Raw genomic sequence first — 11,046 nt, 5'->3', positions numbered from 1 at the left:
GGTTATCATATAGATAGATGATCTTCAGTTAATTTCTGCATCCCATGCCACCACCTTCATTTGAGATACAAAATGTATACCACTGTAATTAAGGCTTGTTGTAAAATACAAACAGAGGGTAAACTTTAACAGTGGCATCTCTTACTGGTGTTTTGAATCCTAGTTTATGTGACTTAATATTCAAATTCCTCTCAATCAAATTGATCAGTTGATTATCCATATTTAAAATATCTAGTTGTGCTCCCATAACTAGTTATCATAATTCCCATCCCACTGAATTATTAGTTTTCACTGCACTGAGTGTGAATAAATATTTTTCCATGGAAAAATAGGGGATTATTACATTAAAATGGAATACATCTGGAAAGACACTATAAGAAGACAAAAAAGGTAAGGCATTGCTACCTTTTATCATATCCTATATATATGCAAGTAGATCACTGTTTTGAACAATCCTTGTTGCTCATATCCATTTCTATGAACTGTGAATTACAAACCCCAAAATGCCTATGGAAGGAATTTTTCCATCAGTCATGCAGTCAGTGGCTTCCTTTCGTTCCCTCCTCATGTCCACAGGCGCAAGGGTGACCTCCTGATCACAGCCGTGAATGTGGTGCCAGCTGTATGCCTGCCTTTCCCGACCTATCAGTCAGAGCCAGGCAGGCAGACATCCACTGGGTCTGACTTAGCATGCCCTTTGCATACTTGCTTAACATTTTAAGCTCCAATTAGTTGCAATTTATGTCCAGTATCACCCTATTAATTCACACTAATACCTGAGATGACCTTTCCAACCAGCTGAATCTTTCCAATCAGCAAGCAAGACCAAGCAAGAAAAGTGCAATGGTTCTGAACAATAATATGCAAATGTCATTGGCAAATGTCTTAAGTTTGAGTAATTAAATTTGTGTTGGTCAGAAATCTGGAAGAGTTCCCATGTTTTCAAAACATACAAAACTTCTCCATGGTGTGAACTTCAGATTGATTCCCTACTCTGGAAACCTTGAGTAGTGGAGGCTGCTGACTTTGCCTTAACAAATTCACAGGTTAATTAATTTGTATTGCATTGTGAAAAGGCCTATTTACAGCAGCATTTCAGTAGTACTGTGTGCAGTGTGAGAAGTATTTCATATTTACGTTTAAATTTTCATACTTATGTTAATATTTCATGTTTGACTAAAATGTTTACATGTATATTTAAATTGTAAAATATGTTTAAAATTTCATATTTATGTTTAGATTTTATTTATACTTTACAGCTCCATCCACTTCCTCTGCCCAAAAGCAAAAACATCTAGAAATATTTGAATATTTCAATTGCAAGTCAATGGTAAGCAATTACAGTGCTACCTCACTAAATGGTCTTCTAATGATGAGTAAATTGGAGACAGACAATAAATATATCTTCATATATTCAAAGAGTAAAATCAGTTCTACTTAACTGCAGATCACATCAAATGGCCAGTTTTAATGCCTTTCACGAAAATAAGAGTTGAGAGAAACAGAAAGTTTCCCTGTAACTGTTTAAACTTGTTTTTTTCAATTAGCATTTGGGTATAAAATTAGCATGAAATCTAATCTTTTCAAACACCTGCAATCACACTTGTGTAACTAACTACATGCACAGTTTGATAAATGCTTTAATTGATTTCCTAAATCAACCTTAGGTGAACTCCAGTCTGTACATAGTTCAAACTATGACACTGACTGGTTCCATTATTTTAATGAGAATGTCCCAGATCATTCTGTACTTCACGTTTTAGATATTACTTTTGTAAAAAATCAAAAAGCACAGTTATAAAAAGTCATGGTGAGGAACACAAAAGCCCGTGGAAAGTATGCAATTTATGATTGTAGTATCTGGGTCAAATAGGAACAAAGGATAGCAAAGATTAAGGATTAAGAATTGTCTAAAACATATGAATGATAATGTGAAATTAATCATGATTATAACAATTGTATGTTTATACAGCAAAAGTTTGATTCTTGTGCATTAGTACAATAAAGGTTTCACTTCTTTATCTCTGGCTTTGAAGAGATAGGGGAAGATGAGTAAACTGTCAGTTTGAATTAATGTTTTGTCATAAATATTTATAGCCCACAAAAAACAACTGTATGACTCTTTAGGATTGAGCTAATTAGTTATAAATGGCATTCTAAATGTATTAACATAATTCTTTTACAGAAGTTTTGGCTTTCAATAAATTAACATTAAAATACTTAGGTTATAATAAATGCAATAGAAGAAACATTTCTAAAATCAGTGAGCGAATATGAGAGGTTTCCTTTCACTTGTTCCACTTACTGGGTCTACCCTCAAGGCTATTTCTTTGTAAACCTTGATATATAATGCTTCTTTTGTTTCAAGTTTCAAAATTAAAACTATAAAGTATAAATTCTTGCTAATAGAATACCATGACCTATCACGCCTACATCAATTAGGACATGCATGCAGTGAAGGCTTTGACAGGTTTGATGGGAGTTTCCAAATCCCAGGGTGTTTAGTCTCATTTTTTGATCAAAGAATACTTATAATAAAACAAAAGACAATCATTTGTAGGTTGCAAGTCCCAGATCTTGTTTATTTATAAAGCAATAAATATTAGAAGCACAAATAAATTGCACGGGTGTGTAAACAAACTGTACAATGACTGAAGAGTTCAGGAAGGGTTGCCAGAAGACTCCAAGAAGCATATTGTCGTCATCCTGAGTGGGAAGTAAATTGAGGGAAAAAGTGCTTAGAAGCACTTGCGGTGGACAATGGATGGACCAGCTTCATCATACTCCTGTTTACTGATCCACATTTGCTGGAAGGTGGACAGAGATGCTAGAATGGAGCCACCAATCCAGACAGAGTACTTGCGCTCCGGTGGGGCAATGATCTAGGATTAAGAAAAGCAACAAAATCCTCATTTAACAGTTACATTTCTGAACAACCAACCCGTATCACCAATGTAACAAAGCACTAGATATTTCCTTAAGTAAATAAAGAACTTTTCTATAATAACAGTATTGATCTTCAGCAGCTGGCACAATACATGTAATATTCCTTAAGAAAATCTATAACCATATTTTCCTCTTTTCTAACATGTGCTTCTAATCAATATAATTATTCTGATTAAATGGAATTTCTCCTCATTTGTTCATCAGCTGTTGATCTTACTTTTGAGTTGTTCCTATATCCCAATCTAATGATGCAGACATTTTGTCATCTATATCCACATTTTATAGTACAGAGTCAAATTCCTTACCTTGATCTTCATAGTGCTAGGAGCAAGTGCAGTGATTTCTTTCTGCATGCGATCAGCAATGCCAGGGTACATCGTCGTACCACCTGAGAGGACGTTGTTAGCATACAGGTCCTTACGAATGTCAATATCACACTTCATGATACTGTTGTAGGTAGTTTCGTGAATACCAGCAGATTCCATACCTTGAGAAGAAGACAGTAAGTCAGTAAATTACAGAAGAGGTCTTAATGAAAAGAACTCATCATTAATATGAACTTCCATGATTTTTTGTTGTAAAATTACTGATTATTAAATGTTACAGAAAAGCATAAAAAATAGAATTACAGAACTAGTTTAGAAAATGAAAATTATTTGTTAGAGAAGGTAAGAATCACAATGCATGTGCAAAGGAAAGATACTCAAAATACACAGTAAGAGAAGACATACACGTACAAGATAGACTCATTTAGTATATGGCGTTGGGAGAAAGTTATATAGAACAGAAAACATGAGTATCAGTTATGTCAGTCTCACAAAAAGCATTAGTTGAATATGGTAAAGACAGCGATAAAGACAATGAAAAGAGCTGAAGTCAAGCTAAAAAGGACAATAGTAACTTCATTTCTTTTTCAGCCTACCCAAAATACAGTCTATACTGTTTATAAACATCAAGGCAAGACATAACCAAGTCATGAACCAAGATATTAGTCCTTGGTAAGGAAAAAGAATCCAGAGGCAAGTGTTTGTAGGTTGCATTCCAATTTATTAATTTTAACAGGTGCTTCCTGAAAGGGCTGACACTAGATCCACAGTAAGATGTCAGCTGATGAACAACTGCATTTATTGCTCAGGACTTAGAGTATAAGCATCTGCTGTATCTGTCAGCTGCACTCACAAATAGCTAAGCTTACCATCTTGACCATGGCAATGTTTAATTACAGTGCATATAAATATACACACACCTCCATTCCATTTTTTCCCCCTTCCAGACATTTTACTTCTTCATGGAGTCAGACACTGTTTTAAGTGTAAGCCTCACAAATACAGCACTGAAAGCTATTCTTGCCATCAGTGACACAGAATCATAGAATGTCTCGAGTTGGAAGGGACCCATAAGGATCATTGAGTCCAACTCCCTAATGATGGTATTCTAACTGTACGTCTTATCACTAAAAAACTGAGACCCTAAAACCCGATCTAAAACTTGCAACAAGAGCCCAGAGCTCAGCTAATTACCAGTTGAGCTCACATCAAGCACAGCTTACAGGGACCAGAGGATCTAACTCATTATTTATTTATGTTTGATTTCATGCCAAATTTAGATAAGCAGGAAGAGGAGTGGGACACCTTCTAGATCTTCTGATTCATTCATACCTCCTACAGAAAGAAGAATTTCCTGGGAATACTTACCAATAAAGGATGGCTGGAATAAGGTTTCAGGGCAGCGGAAACGTTCATTACCGATTGTGATCACTTGACCATCAGGCAATTCATAGCTCTTTTCCAGAGAGGAGGAAGAGGCAGCAGTGGCCATTTCATTCTCAAAGTCCAGTGCAACATAGCACAATTTCTCTTTGATATCACGAACAATCTCACGTTCAGCTGCAGATATATGGGAATTAAATCAAGGTTTGGATAAGCAAAATACTAGAGGAAGAAGATGGGCCAAAAGGGACATGAGGGTTTTCACAGGAGGGCAAAGCTGAAGGACTGACCTGTTGTCACAAAGGAATAGCCACGCTCTGTGAGGATCTTCATGAGGTAGTCAGTCAGATCCCTGCCAGCCAGATCCAGACGCATGATAGCATGAGGCAAAGCATAACCTTCATAAATAGGTACGTTGTGGGTGACGCCATCACCAGAGTCAAGAACAATACCTGGGAGAAAAATGTCAGAGAGCAGCTGGAATCACCTACCAAATGTTTAGAGCCCTTAGGCATAGCAAGCAGCATCAAACACAACAAAATAACAGGATTTTTCAGGCAGTATAAAGTAGCATCATTCTGTTTTAGCCATAAAGATCTTGCCTATTCCTTCTGCCTTTGCTTGCCTGGACATTCCTGTTTGGTGTGAACCAAACCATAAAACAGTTGTTCCATACATATTTTAAGCTAATCCATATGAGCAGCTTTCCACTGCTACTACAGTGAGCATTAAGTGTATTTGCAATAGTGATTGTCTTGATGCCTTGATCCGATAATGGGCATCTTTTGGGCCCAGTTTAAACCCTTAAAGTGGTGCAATACTTGTGTAACTGCAGTATCTTCACAGGAACGTCTCCTCGTTTGCATCACAAGTGGCAGGAGAGGCAGTTCCACAGTGCCCCTCCAAAAGCAATGCAGACAGGTCCGCATTGTTCCTTCCATAGACTGCTGTGTCCTGGCTTTTCTGCTACTGTTATCATCGATTGCTACAAACTAAATATATCTAGTTTTCTGTAAATCTGAATGAGTTACGGTGGATTTTCCTCCTATCTGGAGTGGGAAGGAAGGAGAGTTCCTGAACAGAAATATCTAAACAGTGTTTATTTGTTTATTTTACCTGTTGTACGACCAGAGGCATACAGGGACAGGACAGCCTGGATCGCCACGTACATAGCAGGTACGTTGAAGGTCTCAAACATTATCTGGGTCATCTTTTCACGATTAGCTTTAGGGTTCAAGGGAGCTTCTGTGAGCAAGGTAGGGTGTTCCTCAGGGGCCACACGGAGTTCATTGTAGAAAGTGTGGTGCCAGATCTTTTCCATATCATCCCAGTTGGTGATGATGCCATGTTCAATAGGATATTTCAAAGTAAGGATACCTCTTTTGCTCTGAGCTTCATCACCCACATAGGAATCTTTTTGACCCATACCAACCATAACACCCTAAGAGAAGAAAATACAGAAGAGCATTATTTGAGGAATACAATGTCACAGAGCTCAAACAACTACATCACAGAAAACAATGCTCTTTTCAAGAAAGGTACAAGCAGTCACACCACTGAAAGGTTGTTTAGGAAAAGAAATGAACATTATTAAAATATTAAGTCAACAGAATTTGAAGTTTTCTCCTAAAATCCTTTTTCCTTCAGTCAGAGGAAAGGATTTCCCCTCCTTTTTTTAATGCACCTCTTAGTTTCAGTTACTTCCTTCTGGTCCAAAAGTTTGACTGAAAGCAAACGGCACAATACCATCAGCAGGAAAAGATACAGAGAACATAAATGAGACTTTATAAACAAGATACAGAGGGAAATTAGCCTTCTAGTGAAGGAAGACACTCCATATTACTATGGAGCCTCGGCAGTAATTTATTCACGATAAAAAAATACAAATTGCAAGCACTTCAGTTTAAAAAAAAAAGGCAACAAACTTTTTACAAAGGAAATTGTAGGAGAAAAAGTACTGTATTTTTTGTGTACTGATTTAACTGTGACAAAAGAGAAGGAGAATGACATGGGAACACAGAAAAGGAGGCTTAGAGATCAGTGAGAAGGTAAGATCAGAGACAGACAAAAGGAGTAGAGGAAATTGAAAGATCGTGTTTGGTACGTGCAACATTGGACAGGACGGGTGGGAAGGCCCTTAATCAAACTGCACCATGCGCAACCGCACCCAACGGAGCTGCCTTTGAACTAGCACGAGCAGCAGGTCTGGCCTAGGGGGTGAAGTGGGCTGCAACTTCGCAGGAAGCTGGGTTTGGGCTCATTAGGAGAGAAAACAGGGAGAGAGTCAAGAGGAAAGTTGGTGAGTTAGAAATAGCAGGGGGAAAGGCAGAAAGTGATAGAAAGGAGGTAAGGGACAGCCAAACAGGGGAGTGAAAGACCGGGAAATGTGTCGCTAGTGCTGCCGCAAGAAGGGAGCAGAGGGAAGGGCAGGGTATTTGGGACGGGACAGAAGAACTAAGGAGGGAAGGGGCAAGTGCAGGCGACTCGTGGAGAGAGGGGGAAGGCCCTGTCCTGCCCCGGTCCTGCCTCCGTCTCTTTACCTGGTGCCTCGGGCGGCCGACGATGGACGGGAAAACGGCCCTGGGGGCATCGTCTCCGGCAAAGCCCGCCTTGACCAGCCCCGAGCCGTTGTCGCACACCAGTGCGGTGGTCTCCTCGTCGTCACACATCTTCGGAGGGAGGCACGGACCTGAAAAACAGCGCGGCGGCGCGTCCAGACCCCCGCGGGCAGCGCGGCCGGGCCCCGCCGAGCCCCCCGGGCGGCCCCTCCGCGCCGGCCCGCCCGGAGCGCAGGGGCGGCGGCGGCGGCGCACGGACAGCTCCGGCGGGAGCGGGAAATTTGACTCGTCCCGGGAGGATGCTCGATGGCTCAGCCACGCTCGCGGGCAGGACTTTAAACGGCATCCGCCAGCCGCTTTCTCCAAAAGACGCCCCAGCTTGCAGGGCGCTCATTAGGGCGTCCATCGGCCGTACGGACGGGCCGCGGGTTGAAACGGAAGGGAAAAAAAGTTTGAAATGGGAGAGATCGGCCCTGCCCAGAGCACTTCACCGGGCCGCGGCGGCTGGCGCTGCGCGGGGGGCGGCCGGGGCGGGAACAAGGCTGAACCGGGAGGGGCACAGGTACAGCAGTGGCTGTACCTGCACGACCGGCGTCCGCCGCCCGCCGGTGCCTCCCACCCCACCCCATCCCAATCCCATCCCATCCCATGTCATCCCAAGCCATCCCATCCCTCCCTGCCCGCCCCGAGCCGGTCCTACTCACCAGACCAGCACCAGCGGCGGGGGGGGCTGCGGAGGAGAGCCTGGGTGCCGGCTCGGCAGAGACGCCCCAATTTATACCCCCCCCGAGGGGCAGCGCCGGCCAGGGCCGCCGCGGGACGGGGCAGCCACCTTCTCCTTATTTGGTCGGCTCCGCGCCATTGAGCGGCCGCGCAGCCATGAATGGAGCCCGGCCAGCCCCGGCGCGGCCCGGCCGCCCGGCCCATGTAAGGCAGGCGCGGGGCAGCGCGCCCCCGGCCCGCCGCATGGCCAAATAGGGAGCCCCGCGCAGCCCCTCGGGGCCAGCGCCTCGGGGCGCCGGCTGGCGCGGTGGCCTCCGGGGCCGCCCCCCCGGGGCCGCCCGCCCGGAGCCCGGCTCAGCCCCGCAGCCCCGGGGGCTCCGGCCACGCCGGCGCCGGCCCAGGTGGACCCGGAAACGCGACGCGTTGCACGGGAGATGCTCGGGGTCGGCCGCGGGCGCGGGGGGAGCTGCACGCCGTTTTCTCCCCCGCCGAAAAAACCGCCAGCCGAGCTCTCGTCTAAGCAACGACCCGTGAGGTTACTTCGGTGCCAACGACGGAAGCTCTTCTGCTGCGCGGAGGCAGCATCTGCTGCCTGTGCTGCCTTAGCAAGGAGCAGCGCACACTCAATTTCTTTGAAACTTTGATGAGCACATGCAGCAAAAATCGTGCTTTTCTCCTGCTTTTGGCTGACATCTATAGCACAAAATAGGATCTGCTCTTTTACGTTAATACGCATATACTTAAACTCGCCATTTTTGCTCTTTTAATGCACACTGCATCAGTAACATATAGTGATAGAGATGTATAGGACAGAGAATGAGAGATGGGAGCAGCTTGGACAAAAACTAGCTATGGTATTAATGTAATGTGACAGTTGTTTTTCTGCTCCACACTGATAATTTGTTCCAGCGGTGGAACCTAGAAAATCCATGTATCTTCAAGATTGCTTTTTAGTTAAAAATAGACAGAGTGGAGAGGCATCCTTTGAGTGGGTTTGGCCTGGTATGCAAAGGCAGAGATTGTCAACATGTGTCCCAGAGGAACTGCGTATAACGCAGTGTTCTTCAGGAGCTCAGCTCAACGTCTGCCTGTGTGAGACACAGCATAGGGGAGAAAGAATTGAGGTTTGGAACAGAAGGGAAGGGTGGGATGTAAAGGTCAAGAGGGGAATTCTCAGTAAACTGGATCAACACCTTAAACATGGGTCTAGTTTATTAGATGCCGTGCAAGGGCTGACAGCCATCACGTGGTTATGTACCTTATATCTTAAATGAGGTGGAAGGAAAGAGCTTGTGAATGCAAACCAACCTGCGATGTGGGGGCTTTGGGGGGTGTTGGTCTATGAGTTATCTTTGCACTGTGGTTTGGCTCTGTCAAAGGGTACAAGAACTGGAAATCGCCAGCTAATCGTTTCTAAACTGTATCCGAAGGGGGCGTCAGACACCCTTAGACTTTAATTTCTTCTGAAATCTGAGATAGTGGAATCGGTTTCCACGTTTCTAGCACAATTAATGAGGTGGTTAGCTCCACCCCAACCCCAGTTTATCTTGGGGTTGTGCCCAATTATGAGCACAACTCTGAAGCAGATGTAGCAACAAACTTCTTGGCCATTGATAGCTCCTGCTTTTCTTTAAACGCCTTGAGGAGACACAATCTGTTTCAGGTGAGGCACTATTTGTGTACAAAGGTGTGTGTATGTATATTTCATATATCTGTATATATAAATATATATGCACATATATATTACATATGCATGCATGTATCTGTGTGTATATATAGGTATATATTATTTTTTTTTTTTCTTAGCTACCTAAGAAAGGAAGGTGAAAGACTGTAAAATACAGTGACCTCAAAAGGTTAAAGTAGGGAAAGACTGTGCTTCAGTGCCTCTGCTCTGGACAAACTTTAGCTCTTAGTTTTCCTGGTATTGATGAAAAATCAACCCAAATCAATACTGGTGGGATAAGGACCCCAAGTGAGTATATATTTATCTAAACTGATTAGGCACAGGTAACAGAGAGCTGAAAATATTTTGTTGATAGCAATGCCTATTTATATAAGAATTCATATATATGCAAGGATATATAAGCATATACACCCTGGCACAGAGTACCATTTCAGAGAAAAAATACCATATGCTACTTTCAATTTTAAAAAGTCAGCATATTTTACTCTATGGTAAGTTGCCGTATATAATTTAGATCTGCTGCTTTTTTTCCCTAGCACATCTTTTCTACAGAAGCCATATAATGTGAGGGATTGGCCAGCTTCTCTGGCACTAGAGATTAGTTTACAGTGTTATCTCAGCTGTTCCTCCTTTCAGAGGTGTTACAGTATTTACATAGAAGCCCGCTGCTGATAGCTGCATTGAATTCTTTCCCAATCAGACCCTCCCTGTCACATCCTACATTCCATTTGGCTAGAAAGAGAAACTCAGATGAAATGGAGATAGAGCCAGATCTTGCTGCAAAATCTACACAAAACAGTCTGTATTTTGTTGTTTACTTTATAACTAAATATTGACTTTCTCTACTCTTTCCTCAAGTTTTAAATTTCTAATCCAGCAGGACTCACATCTAGGATCATGATGCACTTGAGAGCTCATCAATCCCCGCCCCGTCTATTGCAAGGTCAAATGAAAAGGGCACCACACAATGTACATAAATCCAAAATCGCAACTGCTTCCTCAGGGCCATTCGAAAAGTACACAGCTAAAGTTATTCCTTTAGCCAAAATCATTCTGCTTTCTGCAATAAAGCAATATTACAGCCTCAAATAAAGCAAAGAAGCAAACAAAAAAGCAAAAACCTACTGAAGTATGTTATGCAATGTCATCTAGAGGAAAAATACACTAGTGTCTGACTGACCAGGGTCCCCACATGCTGTGTACATTTCTCATGGCTTAGCTATTGGGAGTGACTGCAGAGACAAAAGAAACACAGGCAGATCTGCAGCGGACATGATCTGCATGCACCCTAAACCAGCCTGAACACCCAGGAGCATGAAGCCTCAATGTGTACACAATATTCATGGGGTAGAAAATTAGTATATATATATATGGCATATGGACACGGGCAAAACTGGGTGTGTTATTCAACCAAGACACTGTC

General features: G+C 42.9%; 1 protein-coding gene across 1 annotated transcript; it reads right to left on the bottom strand.

The window, feature by feature from the left end:
* Positions 1-2,553: 2,553 nt before the first annotated feature.
* ACTC1 (actin alpha cardiac muscle 1) lies at positions 2,554-8,076 on the bottom strand. The gene is made up of 7 exons (XM_074824529.1): positions 7,918-8,076; positions 7,196-7,344; positions 5,772-6,096; positions 4,946-5,107; positions 4,641-4,832; positions 3,252-3,433; positions 2,554-2,882 (listed from the first exon to the last, which is right to left on the bottom strand). The coding sequence occupies exons 2-7, from the start codon at positions 7,322-7,324 to the stop codon at positions 2,739-2,741; spliced, it is 1,134 nt and encodes a 377-aa protein (XP_074680630.1). The 5' UTR covers positions 7,325-7,344; positions 7,918-8,076; the 3' UTR covers positions 2,554-2,738.
* Positions 8,077-11,046: the final 2,970 nt, after the last annotated feature.

Source organism: Strix aluco, chromosome 4, assembly GCF_031877795.1.
Source record: "Strix aluco isolate bStrAlu1 chromosome 4, bStrAlu1.hap1, whole genome shotgun sequence".
NCBI lineage: Eukaryota > Metazoa > Chordata > Aves > Strigiformes > Strigidae > Strix > Strix aluco.
Note: the sequence above shows the minus strand (reverse complement) of the source record. Positions and strands in the feature narration are given on the sequence as shown.